At 36.4% G+C, this 26,583-nt stretch overlaps 1 protein-coding gene across 3 annotated transcripts in view; it reads left to right on the top strand.

The window, feature by feature from the left end:
* The window catches only part of LRP12 (LDL receptor related protein 12), a 72,105-nt gene extending 50,713 nt beyond the window's left edge, over positions 1-21,392 (top strand). For 2 of the 3 annotated variants that reach the window (XM_004768834.3, XM_004768832.3), the window contains 5 exons: positions 576-711; positions 10,232-10,434; positions 12,144-13,248; positions 15,023-15,155; positions 19,089-21,392. In XM_004768834.3, the coding sequence (XP_004768891.1) occupies positions 576-711; positions 10,232-10,434; positions 12,144-13,248; positions 15,023-15,155; positions 19,089-19,955 (2,444 nt within the window). In that variant the 3' untranslated portion in view covers positions 19,956-21,392. The remainder of the gene's footprint in view (positions 1-575; positions 712-10,231; positions 10,435-12,143; positions 13,249-15,022; positions 15,156-19,088) is intronic. The other variant, XM_004768833.3, reaches the window with a different exon arrangement.
* The last annotated feature ends 5,191 nt before the right edge of the window (positions 21,393-26,583 follow it).

Raw genomic sequence — 26,583 nt, 5'->3', positions numbered from 1 at the left:
TGCGGTCTTGATCCAGTCACCCACTATCTTTGTAACAATCCGGCATCTTGCTATCATGTTTATATGTGCTTTTCGTTTTTTATTTTGCTCAGAAGACTCTTTATATAATAGTTTTTTAATTTAAAGTGTCCAAAAACCAAAGTGGTACTCTTAAACAACAGTAATTCAGTAAACATTGAACTTTATAGTTAGTTTGTAATAAAGTAAATGAATTTAAAAGGTGAGTTTTGAAAAAAGATAGATGAATCAGATGATCAATAGCCATGGCTAAAGCTAATAATCCTGACTTTTATACTGTTATTCAAAGGCCCAATTTGAAAACTTTCATGCCTCCCCAAAATGTGTACTTAATTAGAATGAAATACTTTGACTAAAAGGGAAGAAAATAAAATATCTTATAAATAATAAAAGATATTTAAGGTTGATGATGGCATATTTTATTGCGTATGATTTGATGTCTGATGTGTGGGCTGTTTGGGTTTGTTTTTTTTTTTTTTTTTTTAATAAACACTGATTTACTTAGTGCTTTGTTTTAAAGTATAATAATTAGCTAAGATTGCTTTGGCTTCTTCCAGCTTGTGGAGAGACTCCAGAACAAATTCGAGCACCAAGTGGTATAATCACAAGCCCAGGCTGGCCTTCTGAATATCCTGCCAGAATCAACTGCAGCTGGTTCATACGGGCAAACCCAGGGGAAATCATTACCATAAGGTAATTCTGATAACCCTTCTGAATTACTATATAATACTACAAAATATAAATTCACTTTCCAAGTATCCATCACTCAGCATGCAGTTATATAAAAGATAATTTTCTAAAAAATGTAATAAACTATAGTTACTAGTACCATATCAAGGGTCGGAATAATGGTCCATCCTTCCGGTACTATAAGGGTATGTGTTCTGAATATTTTTCTGATGGTTGTAATGGATTTCCACTGAGCCATCCATATTCTTGTAGATTACCTTTTAATAAAAGGTGCATATTTGTAAAATGGCTTATTAGGATCAAGAGTGTAATCTTTGGCTGTGGGACAAATAAACAGAACGCACCAATCCACTTGGAAATCTAGCCCATAACCTTAGTCTTATTAGTAGAGTCCTCTGTCTTAACAAGCTAAAACATGATTGTAGTGTTTACCTGTGTATATGTATGTAGATAAGACTTGAAACAAGCTGATAATGTGTCTAGAAAAATCTCTTTTATAACTTCGAAACTCAAGAACTTTTGAAAGGTATGCCTAGGAGAAATAAACAAAAGTTTAAGATTCTAATAAATATAAATAAAAATTGAGATTCATTTTAAAAAGATTTAAAATTGCAGAAAAACAGTATGGGGATAAGATACTAAGGAGAGAAGATTCAGTGGAAGTAGATAACGCTCGCTTAAGGAAATTATATCAAGGCTATTAGGAAAAAAATTTGCCCAAGGGGAGAAAAAGAAAAAATTACTGTGCCTTAATAAATAACTGTGGTTAGAACTGAAACACAAATCAGAAAGTCATGCCTGTCACAAAGGCAGTGTCTGCAACAGCTGAAAGGCATCTTCAACATTGTTTCATTAGTAATATTTTTATAGGTAGTAGGTATGGGATTTTAGATTTAGAAGAGACTTGGCAGATCACAGATGAAATCCCTTCTTACATTTTTAAAAAGTAAGATTATAAGTTTAGCTTACTTTTGCAGGGGTTTTTGAAATATATTTAATGAATGTACAATGTTATATTAGTTCAAGTGTACAACATAGTGATCAACAATTCTCTACATTATTCAGTACTCACCATGGTAAGGTAGTCACCATCTGGCACCTTACCAGTGTTACTATAATATATTGACTACATTCCCTATGTTGTACTTTTCATCCTGTGACTTATTTATTTTACAACTGGAAGTTTGTACCTCTTAATCCCCTTTGTCTATTTCATCCATCTTCCTTATTTATATCCCTTAACTAATGAGACAACCAGTGTCTCTTGAGGAACACAACTGTGTTCAATCCCCCTTTTTCTGTGGAAGCCATAAAACAGGGGCCATCTGGTTTGTTTTCCTCTGGTCCCTTCTGCCCCAAGCCACATCTTCTGCAACACTGAAGCTGAGCTTGTATAGAAACTGTTCTCTGAGAAGTGTGATTCTCTTGCTTGATGGATTGTTAGTATGTGCCACTAAGATGAACCTTGTGCAGTAGTGCCAGTGTTGGAACCCGGACAAGAGGCCTATTTTCTGTTGCTTATGACTGAGTATAAATATGTTTACAAAATAGCATTTTAACCATAGGGATTCCTTGTATTGGATTTCTTTCAACATAAAACTAGAGTTTTTAGAGATTCTTATCTTTTAACTAAAAATCCAACCCCAAAATTAAATTTGCCGCCTACCAGCTCAGTTCCATAAGACTTGGAAATTCTTGCCATCACGGAGGAGGCGACCTGGAGTACTGCCATTTGGTTCTGAGCATGTGTTGGACCCTTCAGATTTTACAAAGAAACACTAAAACCAAGCACAATACTAAAATGCAGAACAAAATTAGACATAGGCTATACTTCTAAAAGAAAATTTCCTAAATTCCAGAAGAAGTTAATGAATTTGGATTTACACAGCCCAATGAGATCAGAAGGTGATTTTAGTAATTGTCCTAGTTCTTACTGAAATCATTATCATTAAAAATACCAAACTTTAAAAAGATCACACACACACACACACACACACACACACACACACAAGGACAGTCAAGTTTTACTTGTGAATATTGGTGTAATCTTAAATTGTTCAAAAGCAATTTGTACCATGATCAAATGCAGCTCATTTGGACAGAAAAGTAAATCTATTAGAAAATTCTAAATTAATTTACTATATTGATAAGTCAAAGAAAGTGTATGATTATCTAGAGTAGACAGATGTTTTAAAGCATTTTGATAGGGGCACCTGGGTGTCTAAATCAGTTAAGCATCTGCCTTTGGCTCAGGTCATGATCCCAAGGTTCTGGGATCGAGTCCCACATCACGCTCTCTGCTCCTTCCCTCTGCCTGCCACTCTGCCTATTTGTGCTCTCTCGCTCTCTCTTTCAAATAAATAAAAATAATTTTAAAAATAAAGCATTTTTGATAAAAAGAAAACATCCATTTCTGAGTTTAGATAAAATTAAAATCCAGATAAAAGAGAGAGACTAAAATTATATGAATGATGTATAAGCAATACTTAGAGCTCTCCTTATAAAACTGGTTAAAAATGGTAACATGAAGACATTTTTACCTTATTCCTCTCCCTTGAAACTTACCAAAATCAACAAAAGCCATCTTAACAAGAGGAGATAGAGGATTGGATTTTAATTCCCTGCTTGAAGCCAAGAATTGGAGTCAGGGTGTTTTGCTCAAGAAAGAAGCCTTAAGGGGGTAGAGGGATGGGGTAACTGGTGATGGACATTAAGGAGGCACGTGATGTAATGAGCACCGGGTGTTATAGAAGACTGAGGAATCACTGAACTCTCTCTCTGAAACTAATAATAAGCTATATGTTAGCTAAATTTAAATAAAAATTAAATTTTGGGGGGGACGCCTGGATGGCTCAGTTGGTTAAGCAGCTGCCTTCGGCTCAGGTCATGATCCCAGCATCTTGGGATCGAGTCCCACATTGGGCTCCTTGCTCGGCAGGGAGCCTGTTTCTCCCTCTGCCTCTGCCTGCCATTCTGTCTGCCTGTGCTCGCTCTCTCTCCCTCTCTCTCTCTCTGACAAATAAATAAAATCTTAAAAAAAAAAGTTTAAAAATTAATTTAAAAAAAAATTTTTTTTTAAAAATGCTGAAACAAACTTGCATTAATCACTGTCCACTGCCTGAACTTGAATGGGACTGAAAGCTTAGAGAGATGGAGGACATACCCTTATACATCAGAATTTAACCAGGGTACCTGCTGACTCCACAACAGGCTCTGTAATGCTCTGAACCACCTCTGGAATGGAGGCCCAGGTGAACGTAGCTACAGCACGTAGGACAACACAGATGAGGGAGAACAGAAAGAGAGTGGATGAAAAAAGGAGCAAGAGAGAACCAGAAGAGCTTCTACAGAATGAGCCCTATTTCCAGAATGTATGGAAAATATTAATACTAACAAAAAGCCAACAAAACCCAAATACAGATTTACTCCAGATGTGATAAACTTTATTATTTTGTTTTTATTTATTGTAATTCCAGTACAATTAGCACACAGTGTTATATTAGTTTCAGGTGTGTAATACAGTGACTCAGCCATTCTTCACATCACCCACTGCTCATCACAAGTGCACCAGAGTTTTTTTTCCTTAATTTTTTTTTAAATATTTTATTTATTTATTTGAGAGGGAGGGAGGGGCAGAGAGAGAGAGAGCATGAGTGAAGAGAGGTCAGAGGAAGAAGCAGACTCCCCACCGAGTAGGGAGGCTGATGTGGGGCTCAGTCCCGGGACTCCAGGATCATGACCTGAGCAGAAAGGCAGTTGCTTAACTGACTGAGCCACCCAGGTGCCCCTTCCTTAATTTTTTTTATGCTGTGAACACTTTAGTAGTAGATCCTTTCCTAGAATGTTTTTAAACTCACAAATCAGAATACATATTATCACAAATGGAGCCAATTATATCAAAGTATCGCTATGAGATATTTTTACCTGTTTGTATTATAGTAATATATGCTTATTAACATATTAGGAAGTGATGGTTCTAATGGTTCTAATAGCTACTGTAGTAAGTTCTAATGTTCTAATAGCTAAAGTAGTAAGAGAAGACCAGAAAATAATTAAACAAAAAGAATAAACAGGGGCGCCTGGGTAGCTCAGTGAGTTAAAGCCACTGCCTTCAGCTCAGGTCATGATCCCAGACTCCTGGGATGGAGCCCCTCATGGGGCTCTCTGCTTGGCGGGGAGCCTGCTTCCCTCTGCCTCTCTGCCTGCTTGTGATCTCTGTCTATCAAAAAAATAAATTTAAAAATCTTAAAAAAAAAAAAAAGAATAAACAATATGATTCAATAAAATAAAAAAACTGGCTTTCTGGAAACCTTGGGAAAATAAATCTCAAGGCAAGACTGAAGAGAAAAGAGAAAAGGTACTAGTAAGAATGAGCAAAAATGCCTATAAATTATAAATATATATTTTGACTGTAAATAGTTATTCTAGATATCTATTAAAGCTGAAATGTAATGTGTAATTATCTATGATCTGTGCTAGTGACATGTACTGTAAATACTATCGTGGTTTGTTGTTTATATTCATAAGTGGAGTGCAAAATTTCAGTTAGAGATTGGTGAAAGTAAAGTTGTAAATTTTTCCACCAAACTGAGAATTTGAGAGGCAAATAGAAACACAGAATACTCCCACTTGGGCTTTATTAGAACAGAAGTTCGTTTTAGTATTTGAATTACATCGAAAAGATAACTACTGAAAAAATAGAGCAATCTTGAGTATCTGGTAAAGTAAAAGAAACTTGAAGAAAACCAAAAACAAAGCCTGTGAATACAAAAGAACACAGGAAAGGAGGAAAATGAAGAATCTCCCCCAATAGAAGGGTGTTCAATAAAAAACTCATTTAACCTTTAAAAGACAGTCTGATCAGGTTTATTGGTTCGTTGATTGGTATGACCCTCCTATAACGGGCTTCTAAGAACATACCTAAAATAAACGTAGTTTGGAGACGGATAATAGAAAAAGATTAGCTTTGGATATACTGATAAAGAGAAAGCTAGTGTAGGAAGATTAACATTAGGTGTAATTGAGCTTAAGACACAAAATACTAGTAACAATCCACTAGGGAATGGAATCATGATAAACTTTGTATACCTCATAACATAGCCTAAAATGCGTGCAAAACAGAAAAATATGGAGAATTACCAAGTTTGATCCAGTTAGTGGAAGTTAATAAACATATCTTTAATCAGAATTCCTTAGATTAAACAAAAATAGTAAAGTCAGAATATTTGATAAACAAAAATTAACAAGCTTGATCTATTAGGAACATGTATTTTACATATGTGTATGTTTATATTTATTTCCGTGAATAGAGAATATACATTTTTTTCAAAAACATAGGGAACATTTATTAAAAAATTGATTATGTGTTAAACCACAAAGGAATTCTAAATTCCATTTCCCAGACTTTGCATCATTCAGATTGTGTTCCCTGACCACAATGCAGTTATATAAGAAGCCACAATAAAAAACTAGGGGGAAGTAACAACAAAACACATTATGTTTGAAAGCATATTCCTAAATAACTCCTGCACTAATGCTGAAAATCACAGTAGAACTCATAAAATATTTTGAAAATAGCCATAATGAAAGTATTACATATTAAAACTGTTGGAACACATTGATAGAGTACTTAGTGAAAAATCTACAGCTTGAATGCATTGACTTAAAAATAAGCAGAATGGAAAATAAATGAGCTCAGAATTTACATAAGCATATAGAAGGAAACTATAGGGTGAATCTTAAGTAGAAAAAGTAGTAAGAGAAGACCAGAAAATAATTAAACAAAAAGAATAAACAGGGGCGCCTGGGTAGCTCAGTGAGTTAAAGCCACTGCCTTCAGCTCAGGTCATGATCCCAGACTCCTGGGATGGAGCCCCTCATGGGGCTCTCTGCTTGGCGGGGAGCCTGCTTCCCTCTGCCTCTCTGCCTGCTTGTGATCTCTGTCTATCAAAAAAATAAATTTAAAAATCTTAAAAAAAAAAAAAGAATAAACAATATGATTCAATAAAATAAAAAAACTGGCTTTCTGGAAACCTTGGGAAAATAAATCTCAAGGCAAGACTGAAGAGAAAAGAGAAAAGGTACTAGTAAGAATGAGCAAAAATGCCTATAAATTATAAATATAATAATAGAGACTTCTGAAGTCATAAGGTAATATTAGGGTATTATGAATGGTTTGTGGTAACTCTGTCATATAATTTGATGAATTGGACCATTTTCTAGAAAATGTAAATTACCAAAAATGATTTAAGAATTGATTTCACTAAAGAAATTGAATCAGCATTCAGAAAAAGATGCTAAACCTAAGTAGTTTTCCAGGTGGTTGTTACTAAATGAATAGATAAGGAATTCTTTAACCTGATAAAAGGTATTTGTTAAAACAATTTTTAATCAAATTTAATATTGAAGTTAATTTTAGTACCAAGGGCCAGGAAGACAATGCTTGCTTTCACTGCTTATACTAGAACACCGAGTCTCCATGCAACAGGACAATAAATAGAAAGGAACAATATGAACAATAGGAAGGAAGAGATGAAACTCTCCTTGTTTGCCACTACTGGGCTTATCTCCATAGAAAATCCAAGCAAATATAAAGCCCACAGATACGGGGGAAAAAAGATTTTAATATAAGAAAATGCCATTTGCAGCTTTGTAGTGAATTTTACTATCAAGATAAAATGATTTCAACAGAAATTTAAATTCTCAAAAGTGACTCAAAAGGTTAGGGAAAGCTGATTAAGGCAAAAAACAAAGAAATTGAAAATTTCCACCTTAGAGCTATTCTTTAAACAGGCACAGGGCACGGGTATGTGATCATTGTCTTTGTTATATAAACCTATGAAGTATTAAAAAAAAGAAAACCTGAAAATTAATTTTACTTTTAAATGTATTTTAACAGTCCTAAAGGAAATATTAGCAAACCAAATCCAAGAGTGTATATGTGAATAGGTATTCATTGATCCTTTCTTTTGTTCTGGGCAAGGATCCTGCTTTCCTCAATCTTAAACATTTTAGTGGATAAAAGTGTATTAAGGGATTCCTTAGGCTTAAAACTGACTAGCCCACTCATAAACCATTATCAACTTTGGATAAAAGTTTTTTAAAAACTACTCATAAGTCCTGGAAAATAATCAGAAGCTGACAGAAACCAGAGGGAATTAAGCCCTTGAAAGAAGGGATCCACCGTGGTGAGCTACGTTTTCTTCCTGTTAGCTCCCCAGGCAGAATGGAGTAACTAGAACTCGGTCTTGTGTGCTTGAGGTGGTGGTATCACAGGTTGGAGTTGAGGCTATCAGAGTAGCTGGAAATTGAAAAGGCAAATCCCGCAAAGGAGAGAGCCTCAGTGTAGGAAGCCCTTATATCTGCGTATAAATTCTCCTCAGATTTTTTTCTCTTTTCTGAGCTGTGCATGCTTAAGAGACGCTAAGGAACCTGGTAGAAAAAGCTGCTCCAAGATTTCAGCAGCTGTGCACTGCTGCTGAGGCAGAGTTTGGAGTCTGGAGCCTGCTGAGTTTCAGGACCTTGGTAAATACCTTGGGATTTTATTGAAACCATGGAAATGTCATACATTATCAGGAAAGACAACATCCTAAAATTAAGAATTCACCTAAGACTTAAGGGCAAACCTGAACCAAACTTCCACAAGTGCGTGGTGACCAGACCAGGATGTTCCCTGCATGATAAAATGAAGTAAGTGTAGAAATCTTGACCCATCCCTGAGAACACACAAAAATGAATTCAAGATAAATCCTAGATAGGAACGTAAAAGCTAAAACTCTAAAATACTGGAAGAAACATTATTGAGTATCTTGGCTCAGGCAAAGGTATTTTAGAGAGGACACTAAAAATACTAAACATAAAGGGAAAAATAAATTAGGCTTCATCAAAACTAAAATTAAAAACCTCTGTTTTAATGATACCATTAAGAAAATGAAAAGGCCATCCATAGAAACCAGAAGAAAATATTAGCAATATACATATCTATATAACTTGAGTCCAGAATATAAAATTCATTTTTATAACTTGAGAAAACAACCCAGTTTTTTTTTAATGGGCTAAATGCTTGAACAGACACTTCACGGAAGATGTAAGAATGGCCAATAAGCACATGAAAAGATGTTAACATTAGTCTTCAGGGAAGTGCACGTAAAACCAGTGAGAGAGGTCAGTTCACAGGACTAATGGCTGAGGTTAAAAGGACTGACATCACCACCTACTGGAGAGAATGTGGGGTAGATATCTGTACATATATCTTGCATTATAGACATGCCCCCTAATAGGTACATGTTTATACCACATAGAGAATTTTTAAGTAAATAAGAAAAATTTCTGATAGATGAAGGATGATATAACAAAGCAATTCATAGGAAAAGAAATAGTAAACATAGGAAAAAGTGTTTCAATATCAGTAAATAAGGAAAAGCAAAATAATTGGCAGTTTTTTAAAAAGAATATCCCAGTTTTCCAGAATCATGGAGTATAAGGTTCTTTCATAAAACTCAATGGAAATTAGTTGGTATAAATATTTCTGTCAGTGTCTGTCAGATTTAAAGTGGAATTTTGTCTTTGACCTAGCAATTCTACTTCTAGAAAAATTTGTCTGAGAGAATTATTTGCTCGTGTAGAGATACCTGTATAAGGATTCTTTAAAGCATTGTTCATAATAAAAACTAGAAACAGTCAAATTATCTGTCAATCTTTGTTATAGTTACTCAGACTATTTAAAGAGGAAATATCCTGATGTAAAAATCCTTTGAAAATTAATTTCATTATCACAGTTTAAGACAGAGGCAAGAAAATAAATTCACATATTCCTTTCTTGGTGGAGACATGTTATTAGAGAATAGTATTTTAGTTTCTCTTTTTTCATAGCAGTAGCTAAATTTGTATGTGCTTTTGACTTCTTTTGCATGCCCATATTTTGTGAACTACAAGTCAATCTTTGACTTTTACAGAACTTCTGGAAAAAATATATATTCACAAACTTGGAGATTTTTTTCTCTGATAAAGATTGTTTGTTCATTTTTACTTTTTTTACTTTCCTCGTGCTATTTGCTCTCCTGAAAATGAAAGCTGTAAACTTTTTACTAAGCAAGCAAATGAACCAGTCTAATCTAAGAAGAAGCTGACTTTCTCTGTGTATACTTCAGTTTATCAGAATACGGAGTGGCATTTCTAGTTCAAATACAGGACAATTAGGATATTCTGAATTAGAAGTGATCCTTCCTAAACACAAACAGAAGAAAAAGAAACAAGGTGCCAACTATTTTACCTGAGGGGTTTTTTTAGCATTATTTTGGAATCGGGTATTACTTATGAAGAAGTATTCTTTGAGAATCTGGTAAAGAGATATAAACATGAGGAACATAGAAACAGTGTTATTGTTTGCTGATGATGCCCGCAAAACCCAGGAGAATCAATCAATATGGAGGCTTATAGTAAAGTCCTCAGTAATACTGTATTATTATAAAATGTTTTCCAAAATTGCCCTTATTAATAGCCTTTTCTGACTTTTTATTTCTAGTTTTCAGGATTTTGATATTCAGGGGTCCAGAAGATGCAGTTTGGACTGGTTGACGATAGAAACCTACAAGAACATTGAAAGTTACAGAGCTTGTGGTTCCACAGTTCCGCCACCGTATATTTCTTCCCAAGACCACGTCTGGATCAGGTTCCATTCCGATGATAGTATCTCTAGAAAGGGTTTCAGACTGGCATATTTTTCAGGTGTGTTTTTAAAAAAGAAGAACGATAATGAACAGAATTCCATTTTATTAAGTACTGAGTCACTTTGGGGCCAGTCTTCTAAAACAATATCCATTTAATTGTGACTAAGCCTCAAGGCTATTGACATTGAAGAAGGTTCAGATGCCCTAGAGCACAGTCTTAGAAGAGTGTTTTGTATATTCTAATAAAATGATCAATTTTATAATCTGAGGTCAACTTTCTTTTTAAATATTTAAATGCACTTATTTTAAAAGTAACTTTTTTTCCCTTAAGTGTTTACTGAATACTCTGAAAATTACTTCAGAATGTATTTTTGTGTCTGACCATTGTCTTTACAGCTTCACAGGAAAGACATTTCATCTCACTTCTGTGACTTATAGTATCAGAAGTCTTCCTATACTACTCTGAATCTCTGAATCTTTTCTTTCAAAAAGTGTAGCTAGATCATACATACGTGTATAAATCAGAGTATTAGAATTATATATACTTTTTGCTGAAAATCATTTTACATCTTCTAAAATTTGTAATCGTCTTTCACCAAATATGCAGCTTTTTCTCTTTTTTCTTAAAAACCCACTCTTTGTAATACATAGCTTCTGAAGCACATTTTCTGTCACCTCTTTACCAATAAGTAAATTGTTAATGGAGAAGTAAGTATTATCTTAAACATTGTTAGTTTTGGGGACCATAAGTACATAATGTTTGATTTTCTTCCCCTACCTCGTTATTGGTGTATGTTTAGGATGGGACACTTCAATAATTAGAATTTTATAGGCATTTCAAGTTTTTTTCTCTTTCCCCTTACTATTTTGATGATAAATTTTTATCTTTAGCTGGGATTCATGCAGCATTTATGTAAAACAAGAGAATTATAAAATGGAAGTGTTGTGTTATGATACATGAAACATTACCAACCATATATAAAGTTAATCTTAGGATAATCTTAGCAGAAATTTGGGTCTAAATAATAGGATTGAAAACTAGTATATGCTGTATGATACATAGCAAAATATTGTATACATATAATAACTAGAAAAGAATATGAAAAATGAAAAAATTGATTTGGAAAGGTGATTATTGTGGGTGAATTTTTCTCTATTTCAATATGTCTACCATTCTAATGCTGTTTATACAATAAATTATTTTAAAATTTTAGGCAGTATAGTCTATTGGCTAATGTATCTTAGATTACCAAGTGTTCTACAATAAAATAGCTGTCTGTAAAAGCAAAATTGTTCTCCTCCCCTTTGTTTTCCCAAGTTTTTATTTCAATTCCAGTTTAACATGTTAACACAGCATAAAGTTGATTTCAGGAGGAGAATTTAGTGAGTTGTCACTTATATACAACACGGGGTGCTCTTGTCACAGCAAGTGCCCCCTTACTCCCCACCAGCCAGTTAAGCCATCCCTCTGCCCACCTCCCTCCAGCAGCCCCTGGTTTGTGTGCTCTTCACTTGAGGTCAAAACACAGAGGTCTTCATGGAACAAACAATAGGTGTTTAATAAATTGAATTAAGCCAATATTAATTTGTTGAGCTGATATTAATTTGCCATTAGAACCTATTTTTTTAAATAAGATTTTTTTTAAACCCCAATCATTGGGACTTAGTTAATGTTTATTATAAAAATACCACTTGCTGTTCGTATCTTTTAAAGAGTGGTTTTTCCCCCTTTCCCTGTCCATCTCCGTCCTCCCCATGCCCTCCCAGGGAAATCCGAAGAACCCAGCTGTGCTTGCGATCAGTTCCGCTGTGGCAACGGCAAGTGTATCCCTGAAGCCTGGAAATGCAACAGCATGGACGAGTGCGGAGATGGGTCTGACGAGCAGGTCTGCGCGCGGGAGGCCGACCCCCCGACGGCCGCTTCCTTTCAGCCCTGTGCCTACAACCAGTTCCAGTGTCTGTCTCGGTTCACCAAGGTTTACACTTGCCTCCCCGAATCTTTAAAATGCGACGGCAACATTGACTGTCTGGACCTCGGAGACGAGATCGACTGTGAAATGCCAACCTGTGGGCAGTGGCTCAAATATTTCTACGGTACTTTCAATTCTCCCAATTATCCAGATTTCTACCCTCCTGGAAGCAACTGCACCTGGTTAATAGACACGGGTGATCATCGTAAAGTCATTTTACGCTTCACCGACTTTAAACTCGATGGGACTGGGTATGGCGATTATGTCAAAATATACGATGGATTAGAGGAGAATCCACACAAGCTTTTGCGAGTCTTAACGGCTTTTGATTCTCATGCACCTCTTACAGTTGTGTCTTCTTCCGGACAGATCAGGGTCCATTTTTGTGCCGACAAAGTGAATGCTGCAAGGGGATTTAATGCCACTTACCAAGTAGATGGCTTCTGTTTGCCTTGGGAAATACCCTGTGGGGGTAACTGGGGGTGTTACACAGAACAGCAGCGCTGTGATGGGTATTGGCATTGCCCAAACGGAAGGGATGAAATAAATTGCACCATGTGCCAAAAGGAAGAATTCCCATGTTCCCGAAACGGTGTCTGTTACCCTCGTTCTGATCGCTGCAACTACCAGAATCATTGCCCAAATGGCTCAGATGAAAAAAACTGCTTTTTTTGCCAGCCAGGAAATTTTCACTGTAAAAACAACCGTTGTGTGTTTGAAAGCTGGGTGTGTGATTCCCAGGATGACTGCGGTGATGGCAGCGATGAGGAGAATTGCCCGGTGATTGTGCCTACCAGAGTCATAACTGCAGCCGTCATAGGGAGCCTTATCTGTGGCCTGTTACTGGTCATTGCGTTGGGATGTACCTGTAAGCTCTATTCTCTGAGAATGTTTGAACGAAGGTCAGTATCGAGACGAAACTGTAGTGGTTGTGCCTGCTACAGTAAACATGGTCCCAGTGTTTGCAACAGAACTTTAATGTGATCAGCAATAGACTTTGGTTTTATACTATTTTTGAAAATAATTATCTTTCATGATTTATGAAATGACTATGAAAAGATTAGGACTCAAGAGGCTAAACACATTTTAAAAACTAGTAAATAGGGCGCCTGGGTGGCTCAGTGGGTTAAGCCGCTGCCTTCCACTCAGGTCATGATCTCAGGGTCCTGGGATCGAGTCCCGCATCGGGCTCTCTGCTCAGCAGGGAGCCTGCTTCCCTTCCTCTCTCTTTGCCTGCCTCTATGCCTACTTGTGATCTCTCTCTGTCAAATAAATAAATGAAATCTTTAAAAAAAAAAACAACTAGTAAATACTTTGAGTTACAAGGGGAGAAAAGCCAATCTGTAATTACCAGTTTCTATTTTCAGATTAATCTGTTTTATAGAAACTTTGCAAGCTGCAGTTCTCAGTTTGAAGGTTTTACCCTGTGTTTTTATACATATGAAATCAGCAATTGCAAACATTTGAGAACCTATTATGTTCAAAGCACTATACAGATGAGTAGAAAAATGGACAAGGCATAATCTCACAGGCACTTTACTGTTAGCAGAAAGTCACTGGCGGGTGGAATAAGATGACAAAAACATAAATGATGTAAGAGCTATAAAACAAAGTGCGAAAGATACTCAATTTGATGAGAGGATTTGGAAAGGCTTTTATTGAAGAAGCGCCATTTGAAATCTGTAAGTAGAACGTAGATAGGGAGAAGGTATTGTAGTTGAAAAAATTCGCCTGGGAAAATGCGTAGAAGTCGGGATCCCCAACATTGCTTGAGAAAGTTGCACATAGTTCAGTGTGTCTGGAGCCAAAGCTACATATGAAGGGCTAAAAGGTAAAACTTGGAACACGGGGCCAGTGTCATGTTGTGGGCGACCATAAGAGCCATGTTGTCAGAGTTCTCAGTTAAGTAAGAAATGGTCAAGTATTAAAGGGTGACCTTCAGGGAAGGTTTTCTTCCATGTAGTACAGGATAGACTGGACCTGGGAGAAGCTGATGGTGGAAAAAGAGGTCCCTTAGGAGGCTATTATGGAGACAGTGACCCTATGTTCCAGGAGAATTATAAATGTAAAAAATATTGTAAATTTGTAAATATTGTAAAATTGTAAAAAAAAAAAAAAAAAAAAAAAAATTCATGTCCCAGGCAGCTAAGCAAATAGATGCACAGAATCAAAGTAATCATGCTGACTCTTTTCTTTGGACAAGTATAAATGGTCAGAAGACTTCTTACTACGTTGCAGCATAAGAGGTCAGAGAAGAATCTGAGATCTTGAGTTTAAGAACAAGCTGTGCCAGAAAGTGTATTAGTGACTCCTTTCACTCTTTTCCTCATCTGTAAACTAAATGTATTGAATCGGATAATTACTTTCACCAAAATCCAACGCCCCTTTATGTTCTTAGGGGTTTAAAGATCTAAATACCTTTACCGTTTGTGGGGATTCCTAATTCATTAAAACTTAGTGATTCAGGCTCCTGGTATAAAGCCCCATGAGGATAGACTGTCTTCTTTATCTTTGTATTTTCAGTGTAGAAACTGCATAGTCAATAAATGTTGGTGGACTAAGCTTAAAAAATGGCCAGAATACTAAGGTTCAGATTATCTTCATCGTTGATTAAAAAATTATTAGTTCAACTTGCCTTTTTTTTAACCCTTTTTATCCCCCTGTTTTCTCTCAAAGGTCATTTGAAACACAGTTGTCAAGAGTGGAAGCAGAATTGCTAAGAAGAGAAGCTCCTCCCTCCTATGGACAACTGATCGCTCAGGGTTTAATTCCACCAGTTGAAGATTTTCCTGTTTGTTCACCTAATCAAGTATGTTGCAATTTATGATTTCTGTTTCATAAAATGAATTCTTTATTTGTGTATATAATAAAGGACTTTTGTCTTAATATTTGCAGTAAAATCAAGGATTAAATATATGGAGAACTTGAAATTTTATTTGTTTCATTGTATTTTAACAAATGCTACAAAATCAGTTTTTTATTCTTCTGATTTAGTTATGCAATTCTTTTTTTTTAAGATTTTATTTATTTGACAGAGAGAGATCACAAGTAGGCATAGAGGTAGGCAAAGAGAGAGGAAGGGAAGCAGGCTCCCTGCTGAGCAGAGAGCCCGATGCGGGACTTGATCCCAGGACCCTGAGATCATGACCTGAGCCGAAGGCAGCGGCTTAACCCACTGAGCCACCCAGGCGCCCTAGTTATGCAATTCTTAAGCATTTTACTGTTTAGGATGATTTGGTGCATTAAAATTCAGAAGTAAAGTTTGGTAAGTTATTTTCTTGAACTAAACATCTAGAAGATTAAGAATGAATATTAAAATCAGGATGCTAGTAATATATTAGTAACATGCTAGATTAACCAGTTAATAAGTACAAGTAGTTGCAATTAAGTAACATTTCCACCTGACTTGAGGGAAAACTTCACAGCTAGATCTTATAGTGTTTAAGAATTCATTTCCTTTTCTTTAAATAGTCACTTATTCTTTATTAATGTTTCTAAATTTTTTAAATTTCTATTAGCACTTTGTAAAAAATTTCTTTTTCAGGAATGACTGGGTGGGTGGCCCAGTCCAGTTAAGTGTCCGAGTCTTGATCGCAGTTCAGGTCTTGATCTCAGGGTCTTAAGTTTGAGCCCCAGAATGTGCTCCATGCAGAGCTTGGAACCTATAATCAATCAATCAGTCAGTAAAATTGTTTCTTCCTTTCTTTCCTGTCTTTCCCTTCTTTTTCAATGCTTCAGTTATACCAGGGCTCATAAGAGCATAAGAATGGGGTGCCTGGGTGGCTCAGTTGGTGAAGTGTCTGACTCTCAGTTTCAGATCAGGTCATTATCTCAGGGTCATGGAATCAGTCTCCACTTCCAGCTCCTTGCTCAGTGGGGAAGTCCCCTGGTGATTCTCTCCCTCTGTCTCCCACTGTACCCCACCCCCCTGTAGCCAGTTGTGGAGTTAGAGGAAGCACAGTCTACACAAGGCAGGTCTCATCTTTGTAGAAATTACAAGTTCAGGGGTTCCCAAAATGATTTTCAGTTTTGACAATCACTGCATGGACTTAAAACACACAAAAAGCTGTTATACTCACGGTTATGGTTTATTACAGGGAAGGACCTAGATTAAATCAGCCAAAGGAAAAGACACATAGAACAGGGTTCAGGAGGGTACCAAACATGGATCTACCAGTTCTCCTCTCCCCATAAAGTCAAGACAGTGTTACTCTCTCAATGCAGGGGTATGACGGTTGTGCACAGAATATTGCCACAAGGGAAGCTCACCCAAGACTGGGCCTCCAGAGTTTTTGCTGGGGCTCCATCACATAGGTACGATTAACTGCACAGGTGGCTGATCTGCTGACCCAGCGCACCAACCCTGCCTCACATTGCTGGTGTGGCTTTGAACCTCCCCCTCAGACAGAGCATTCTCTGTATCTGGCTGGCCCAGGACCCTTGGCAAGGACATCCCGTTAGAGATGACATTATAAGGGCTTAGAGATCCTGTCCCAGAAGTAGAGGGCAAAAGTCAGACCTCATCTGGGGTAAGGTTTAATTCTTTACTACATACTACACCATTCTTTAGGTTTATAATTTACCCTTATGAGGGAATTCTTCAACAAAGTTTTAAAATAAAGTACATTTGTGAATAGTAAGCTAGATTTTATTCAGTTTATGAGATTAAACTTTCAAGTTTAAAACTTTTGGTAACAAATTCTCAAATTTTCTTAAGATTTTAAAAAGAAAAATATTCTCAATTACTATCCCATTCAAAAATAGAAATGCTTTGTTTTGCTTTTTCTTTTTTAAGATTTTATTCATTTACTTGACACAGAGAGAGACAGGGAGAGGGGAACACAAGCAAGGGGAGTGAGAGGGAGGAAGCGATCAGGGAACCCAGTGTGGGGCTTGGTGCGGAGCTTGATCCCAGGACTCTGAGATCATGACCTGAGCGGAAGGCATACGCTTAACGACTGAGCCACCCAGGCACCCCTAGAAATGCTTTCTAAAGAAGGCTTTCTTCTGCATCATAAACTGAAGAAGGATATAAAATTATTCTTAAAACATTCACGATATCCCCATATAGAATCTGTTAAATTAATTTTAATTAAGCAGACTTGTAAGTAAGTAAAGAACTTCACCTCGCTGTGACAGACTGTAATGTGAAAGTCAGCATTGTTGATCTTGATGGGACATAGTTGCATAGAAGGCCAGCTTGTCTTCAGAGCCTTCTGTTCATTGCTGGGTGTAACAGTGCTCACACAAAAGCCTCAGAACTTGAATACTGAATGGTGAGGACCACATGTATGAAGAAGTTCCTTAGGGATGTGAACCTTTTTTTTTTTTTTAATTTATAATTAGGTACTTCTTAATTTGAGAAAAATCTCAATTTGTTTAGCAAATCTATGTATGCTAATATTCAAACTTCTTACTGACGATTTGTGGTTTACTAAGGCTAGATTATTAAATATTCCTATGAAAGTAGTTTCTTTTCTTTCTCTAAATTATATTCCTGAGTTTATGTTTTACAAGTAAATTTAATAACCATCTTGAAGAGGTGAAGAGCACATGCTGTCACATATTTCCTTTCCCTCTTTTCTTCTGTGAAGGTAAAGACAAAAGCTATTCATTTTGGCAGAGGGAAATTATATCACCATTGAAATGGGAGCACATCAACTCACCATTCTTACCCGGAAATACTGTGTGTTAAATACCAAATGCCACTAAAACTGTCTGTTCCAAGTTTGAATACTCCTTTTAATAACCACTAGATGGAGCTTAAAAACTGTTTTAAATAAATGTTGCATGTCTTTAAAATAATCCATAAATGTATTCATCTAGGAAAAAGCAAATTTTCAAAGAATAAAGATATAATTTATGCATAATGCTAAGCTGTAGAAAATAAAACTTAATCTTTAAAGACTCAAAAGAGTCCACATGTCTCAAATACCATTGTGTAGTGCTATAAGCAAATTGTGTTTTTTAGTTTATTTCCTGTGCTGTATTATAAATTAATTCTCTTATTATGATAGTAAAAATCAATCTTCAATGTTCATTCATTCAACAGATCCTTGAGAACCAACTGTGAAATGTCACTTTCATTTATTTTAGAAAGTTTCAGTCTTGTAAATCAAATCTAACTTGTTCTGTGTTTAAAAAAAAAAGTTGGGGGACGCCTGGGTGGCTCAGTTGGTTAAGCAACTGCCTTCCGCTCAGATCAAAATCGCAGGGTCCTGGGACCTGGCTGCATCGGGCTCCCTGCTCAGCCGGGATCCTGCTTCTCCCTCTCCCCTACTTATGCACTCCTGCTTTCTCTCTGCCAAATAAATAAATAAAATCTTTAAAAAATTAAAAAAAAAAATTTTAAAGTTGTAGAATAGATAAAGGGCCTAGTTTACCTTCCTAGCTAGAGTATCAAATAATTTTGTTTTTCAACTTTGGTACACTTTTAGAATTGGATTACAATGTACAGTTTTAAAATAAAACAGTTGTAATTGGTATTAAACATCACTTTAAAAGTCGCATATATAAAGTGGAGTGTCAAGAAATTCTAAACCAAGTCATCAGTGGTAACAAGTTATAGATTAGATTCTGTAGTAAGATGAACCTGTATAGTTGAGAGAATTTAATTCATCTTTCATAGACCCTAGCAATCAATAATAGCATTTTTAACCATAACACATTCTTACTCAAAGGGTGTTTTTTATTTTCACACTTCATTGTTAGCTATCTTAAGATCTTTTCTCTTTTTTTGTAGGCTTCTGTTTTGGAAAACTTGAGGCTAGCAGTACGATCTCAGCTTGGATTTACTTCAATCAGGCTTCCAATGGCAGGCAGATCCGGCAACATTTGGAATCGTATTTTTAATTTTGCAAGATCACGTCATTCAGGGTCATTGGCTTTGGTCTCAGCAGATGGAGATGAGGTCGTCCCTAGTCAAAGTAACAGCAGAGAACCTGAAAGAAGTCACACTCACAGAAGTCTGTTTTCCGTGGAGTCCGACGACACAGACACAGAAAATGAGAGAAGAGATATGGCCGGAGCATCTGGTGGGGTTGCCGCTCCTTTGCCCCAGAAAGTCCCTCCCACAACAGCAGTCGAAGCAACAGTGGGAGCGAGTGGAAGCTCCTCGACTCAGAGTACCCGAGGCGGTCACACAGAGAACGGAAGGGATGTGACAAGTGTGGAGCCCCCGGGTGTGAGTCCGGCCCGTCACCAGCTCACAAGTGCACTCAGTCGTATGACTCAGGGGCTGCGCTGGGTACGTTTTACGTTAGGGAGATCCAGCTCCGTAAATCAGAACCAGAGTCCTTTGAGACAGCTTGACAATGGGGCACATGGCAGAGAAGAAGATGATGATGTCGAAATGCTGATCCCAGTTTCTGATGGAGCTTCAGACTTGGATGTGAACGACTGCTCCAGACCTCTTCTCGATCTTGCCTCAGAGCAAGGACAAGGGTTTAGACAGCCATACAGCGCGACAAACCCTGGAGGAAGGCCAAGTAATCGAGACGGTCCCTGTGAGCGCTGTGGCATCGTCCACACTGCCCAGATCCCGGACACTTGCTTGGAAGCAACGCTGAAACAGGAGACGAGTGATGATGAGGCTTTGTTACTTTGTTAGGTACGAATCGCAGCCAGGGGGGTTGTGTACAAGGGGGGGATTGCTCCATTCGTTGTTTTGTAACTTTACAATTAAACTGGTTTTAATTTAAAAACAAAAAAAGATGCAGGGTGATTTCTTATTACCATATGTTAGCCTGCATGGTTAAATTAAACAACTTGTAACTCTATGAACTTTAGAGTTTACTATTTTAGCAGCTAAAATTGCATTATGTATTCATATTGTTCAGCAATGTTCTTCCATTTGTTCCTAATTGTTTCTATCCTGGTACTGTAGTCCACAGTAGAAGTATGGCTGCTGAAATTCATCCGACTGTCAGTCTCTCTCTCCTGTGTTAAAACATTTGTTTGTACAAAATAATACCTTCTTTTCATTGAACTCTTTATGCTTTTTGCCAATACATCTTACAACTTAATATACCAGATGTTAAGGTTGTTAATGTACAAAAAAAGGCCCCTTATATTCACCTATGTTTTTATTTGTGTAACATTGGTCTAAATATTAATGGATTTCATCATAATAGGAGCTTGTCAAAGGGAAAAACCTCGTCTAAAAATTTTTCTCTTACATTTAACATTCAGTGATGTGAAATTTAGATAGAGCTAGACAAATTAATGGCAAAAACAAAACTTTTATAGATTTTCTAATGTTGACTTTAATACTCAAATATGGTACAAGCCAAATGGTAAAATCCCATCATTTCTTTTTTCATTTCTATTTAGGTACAGAATTAAACAGATGAAGATATTCTACTATGCATTAAATCTTGAACTTTATAAAATATGTACAAAAATTGTACAAGAGAAGTTCCAACTGGTAATGTCCTTCCCTGGTACAGGGTTATGCTTGTATTGGACCCTAGGGATTTGCACTAAAATCATATCAAGGTCACAGATGAGTTTAGTGCACAAGCACTATCACTTTAAATACTGTCATTTGCTATCACAATGACTATATATTTCCATAGCTTTGGGGGGGGGAGCATTTTTATTACAACTTGAAATTGCTTTGCTGGTTTCATATTTATTTGTTGTATTTAAAGACTACATTATTGTAAGAGTGGTTTTCAATATATTTTATTCATGGGGGGTCATGCTACATGTCGAAAAGCAAATTAAGAAATCATTCGGATCGACCCCCCCTTCTTTTAAGTAGAATGAATTGCAAACCCCGCATATTTTTTTATTGTCAATTCTTGTTTATTTATTCTTTAGCTGTCTGTTTTAGTAGCTTAATGATTGAGTATGGAAAATGTATTTGTGTGTGATTATTGCTATTTATTAAATTTTCAGTACTTTGCTGAATGTCATTTTAAAGCATGTTTGAGGTCTTGTGTATCTGTCGTGTTATGCTGTCAGGAAGAACTGACTGAAATGTTTTAATATGTATCAGAAATTAAAATCATTTTTTTTGTATTGCCTCGAGGTACTTTTTAAATCAGAGTTGCTCTTTATTTTTCTTGCAATATTTGGGTACAGATACAGCTGCAGGCTGTAAGATACGCAGTGTGTCTAGAAGAAAACTCGGAGGGTAGATAGTCTTCCTTAACCACTTTATAGTAAAGTAGCAGGTTGTACCAGCACTCGAGGGTCAAAATTCCTAAGGAACTGAATAAATTGGCCTTTGAGAACACTGTTTCTTAATTAATATTTCTTTAAAGATACAAGAACTCAATCAGGTCTCTTTTTTTATGATTCTCAGATGCATTTCAGACCCCTAGAGAATATTGTCCTGGCCCAATTTACATTACCTAATTAATCTTGTTTAGGACCTGCTAATTAATATACTATATTATATAGGCTTCTTGGTTTTAATTTCTGGCATGTGTCTTAATTTCTTTTTTTAATTAACTAATACATCTTCCTGGTTCAAACAATAAAAAGTAAGTCTCTCCCCTATCCCTGACACCCACCCTTTAGTTCCTTTCCAAAGAGATCAGTACCAACCCAGATTCTGTATACCTGAGATAGATACTGTGTTGCTATATAAATGTATCCATACGGATAAATGCCATATATGGTAATACAAATTGTATCATACTATGCATACTTTTTCTGCACCTTTTTTTAAGGGAAAAATATATCTACTTGAGTTTAAATATTAAAGTTGGCTATTTCTGTTACTTGATTTTTCTCATGTAAATCATGAACTGTCCTGAATTCAAGGCTCCATTTTTTTCCCCAGTTACTTTTATCCTGAAGCTCTTTACTAAACAATGCATTCTTTCCTTACTATTTGAAATGACCCTTTTAGCATATGATAATTTACATATTGCTTGGATATATTTCTGGACTCCTATTCTCTTCAATTGATCTACCTTTTTTTTTTTTTTTTTTTAAGATTTTATTCATTTATTTGACAGAGAGAGAGACAGCAAGAGAGGGAACACAAGCAGGGGGAGCGGGAGAGGGAGAAGCAGGCTTCCCGCCAAGCAGGGAGCCTGTTGATGCGGGGCTTGATCCCAGGACCCTGAGATCATGACCTGAGCCAAAGGCAGACAAGACAGATGCTTAACCACTGAGCCACCCTGGTGCCCCTACCCTTCTTTCTTTACATATTAGCCCTACACTGTTTCAATAATTGATGTTTACATATTTCAAATATTCTTGCTTATTTTTCTGTTTCAACTTTAGAATCGACCTACTGAGTTTCACAAAACAAATGCATTAATAATTGGGGGGGACAGTTTTAATTTTATAGATCAACCTAGGAAATTTTAACATCACATTAAAGCTCCTGTCTTAATCATGGTACTTATCTAAAAATGGTGCCCATTCTTTCAAGGCTTTTTTTATTGTTTCCTTCAGACATGTTTCACATCTTACTTTATGGAGCTCTTATACATTCTTAAGAGTTTAATCTTTGGAATCTCATCAGTTTTGATACCAATATTAAGGAAGTCATTTCTGTTTATGAATTTTCTACCTAGTTACCAGACTGCCATTTTCTTATGGTTAGTAATACTATTTAATTCTTTTGTGTTTTCCAGTTACACAATTATCTCCCAGTTTGCATTATCTCTTTACATTTTAATTGCATTGTAATGCAATTCAAGAATCATGTTAAATATAGTACTTCTAGAATCATGTTAAATATAACCATGTTATATTAAGGAGTTAACCATGTTAAGGAGTATCCATTGATCCCTATGGTTTTAAAAAAAAAACACGAATGAAGGTTGAATTTTATCACATGCCTTATCACTACAGAGATGATCATATGATTTTTCTCCTTTGATTTTGTAATTTTGAACCATTCTTGCATTCCTGAAATAAACTACTTGGCCATGTGTATTATTTTAATATATTGCTAGATTATATTTTATTTCAGATATTTGCAACTGTATTCATCAATGAGATTAGTCTATAGTTTGTGTGTGTGTGCTGTCTTTACAAGGTCTGGTTATTAATTTTATGCTGGAGAATTTACAAACTTTCTTTCTTTTCCTTTGCTCTGGAACAGTTTAAATTGCACTGGAACGAATGTTCCTTAAAATTTCAGTGAAATTATCTGGGTCTGATGGATGTTTGGCAAATAGCTCTTTGACAGCTTTGTCGGTATCTTTGGTAATTGGTCTGTGTAGTTCTTCTATCTTAGCCGAGATCATAAGTCATCCATTTCACCCAGGTTTTCAAATTTAATTGCCTAGAGTTGAGCAGTTATCTCTCTTTTGTGCATATGGCTCTCCCTTGTGTATTAGGTTTGCTCCTTTGTTTTCTTAATTAAGATAGCTTACATTTGACCTTTTAAAACACTCTTTGTTTCTCTCAGAGTGGTATGTTTTGAATGTCTATATTCTATAATTTTTCTGTTTTCCAATTAACTGACTTTCACTTGAATAAATTTCCTACTTTTTGCTTTTCTTAGTTCATTTGCTGTTTTATTCCCTAACTCTTTGAGTTAGAACTTCATTCATTCTTTCTTCCTAATTATTAACATGAGATTTAAGGTGTAGACTTAATTCTGAGCACGGCTTAAGATGAATCACTTGGATGTATTGGTGTTGGTTTTTATCCTAGGTGTTGTGAAGTTTCAGTATTTATTTCCTCTTTAATCTAAAAGTTGTTTTACAGAGGAAAGTTTGTTCCTTTTTTCTTTGCTTTGCTCTTTTTTTTCCCTCAGATAATAGGATTTTTGGTGTGAGCAGTAATCTTGTTTTCTGATTCTTGCATTAATTTTCATTTTTATGGTATCAAGATCAGAAAATGTAATGTGCATTATTTGGGAATATATGGGGAGTTTATTATCCTTTCTCATTTTTTTTAAATGTTCCAGGAACACTTTTTTAAAAAGTACATTCTCTGTTTACAAGATACAGATCTTAGTAGATTTCACTCAGATTTACCATGTTGTTTAGATGTTCTCCACAGTACTTCATCTTGTCTCAGTCTGTCCGAGCTCCAGGATTAGTTTGGACGAGACTAGAAACCAAAGAGGCTGCGTTAGGGTTCCATGGGCCCCAGCCCTGCCTTGGGCACCAGTCCTTATGTTATCAGCCAGGACTGAGAACATAAGCTTAGGATGAAGGGAGATCTTTCTAGAAGCTCTTGAGGTTTTAATGCTGTTTACCACCATCATCCACTGTTAAGCTGGAAAGAAATGGGCAAGACAGGTTAAAAAGAGTACTGTACATTCAGTATACTAGGTATTCGTTGAGTACCTACCACAAACCCAGTGATGTGTACCTGCTTGCTTGTCCCCTCACACCCTTGCTCCTGACCTTCAAGGGAGAAGATGACAGCACCTTCATAGGACCTGTTTTCCTCACCCTGTTGAAAAAGTACTAGAAGCAGGCAGTAGAGAGAAAGGCTGGGTTCTAAGAGTAACTACACCTTCCTTCAGAAATAGCATACAAATTACAAATTGTGGATATTGGCATGGGTTGGATGTTGGTTGATTACATTTTTTTCTAAGGTCCTCGACATTCAAAGTAGAATGAGGCAAAGTAAAATTCACAAGAGTTTTAGAACTGGAAGGAATCTTTAAAAAGGGAATAACTAAAATAAATTAAATAAGAAAAATAAAATGAAAGTAACGGACAGCTGACTAATCAAAGTTTTCAACTTCAATGAAATATGTATTTACATCTTATAAACCATCTATGCATACATGGTTTTAACATTATGTGATGTTATAGATTAAAAAAAAATTTTTGACACATACCTGACCTAAATGAGTATATCCCATGTTCACATTATCGAAGACCATTTTTTTTTAATTTTTTAAATTAAAATTCAATTAAGTAACATACAATGTATTACTGGTTTCAGAGGTAGAGGTCAGTGATTGTTCAGTCTTACATAATGATGCTCATTACATCATCGTGAGCCCTCCTTAATGTCCATCACCCAGTTACCCCATCACCCCCCTTCCCCTCCAGCAACCCTGTTTGTTTCCTATGATTGAGTCTCTTACAGTTTGTCTCCCTCTCTGATTTAGTCTTGTTTTATTTTTCCTCTCTTCCCCTACTTTGTTAGCAAAGACCATTTCTAAGTCCTTTACCACCAGCTGCTTTTTCATCATAGGGAAGAATTCTCAAAGCATGTATTCACCCATTTTTGAGTGCCTACTGTTTGCCAAGTCTTTTATATGTATCTTTGGATCTTTATAGTCCTCTGTGATGTAAACTACATATTACTTCTAGCTACCCAAGGACACAACTAGTAAGGACAAAACTAAGAATGGACCTTACTCAGTCTTATCTGACTCAACAGTCCTCTTGAGAATGAGATGAATCATAAAATGAAGTAATATCAGTAAAGAAAAATACCCATCTTCCAAGTGGAGCCAAAAGACCTGGATTACTTGCAAAGTCACTGACCCTCAGCATCCTTGATTTAAAATAAGGACAATCCTAAGATGATTGGGAGAAATAAATTAAGGTAATATTTGTAAAAGCTGTGTAACAAACTTTATGCTTAGAGCAGCCACAAGTTACTCGGTTTGCTCACAAATCAATAACAGGCAGTGCTCAGGGGAACTGGTTCGCCCTGCTCTTGGCATCCATCGGGGCTCCAGGACATCCTCCTGGGGCTCACCTATGATTGACAAGTCTGTGCTGCCTGTGGGCTGGGAGTTCAGCCAGGGCCACCAACCAGGAGGCTTGGATCCTCTCCATGTGGCCTCTCCAAGAGCTGCTTGTGTTTCCTTTCAATATGGAAACTGGGATCCAAGAATGAGTGTTCCGAGCACCTGCAGAAACTCCAAGCCTTCTTACGACCTAGTCCCAGAAGGTCCAGGATGTCACCTCCTGTCAGTCAAACAAATCCCTGAGGCCAATCCAGATCCAACAGAAAGTAATAGACTTCACTCTCAGTAGTGGACATAGCAAAGAGTTTGTGTAATCTTTCTGTATCTACCACAGCACAGTAGCTGAGACATAAGAAACATTAACTTGCCAGGGAATATTTTACGATAAACAGTGTTACAGTCCCAGTAAGAAGCTCATTTGCCAAAAGGACATTGAATCAACTTGGCTCAATATGTCAAGTACATCAGTTGTGCTTATGTTGATTACAAATACCAAGTTAAAACAATCAGTGCAAATTTAAATGGGTACCTAGGCAGATGATAAATGGTAATGAATTGTTTTTCAGCTATATCTAAAATAACTTCTATTTCGACATGA

The sequence above is a fragment of the Mustela putorius genome, unplaced genomic scaffold (genome assembly GCF_011764305.1).
Source record: "Mustela putorius furo isolate JIRA1106 unplaced genomic scaffold, ASM1176430v1.1 tig00000228_pilon_pilon_pilon, whole genome shotgun sequence".
Taxonomy (NCBI): Eukaryota; Metazoa; Chordata; class Mammalia; order Carnivora; family Mustelidae; genus Mustela; species Mustela putorius.
Note: the sequence above shows the minus strand (reverse complement) of the source record. Positions and strands in the feature narration are given on the sequence as shown.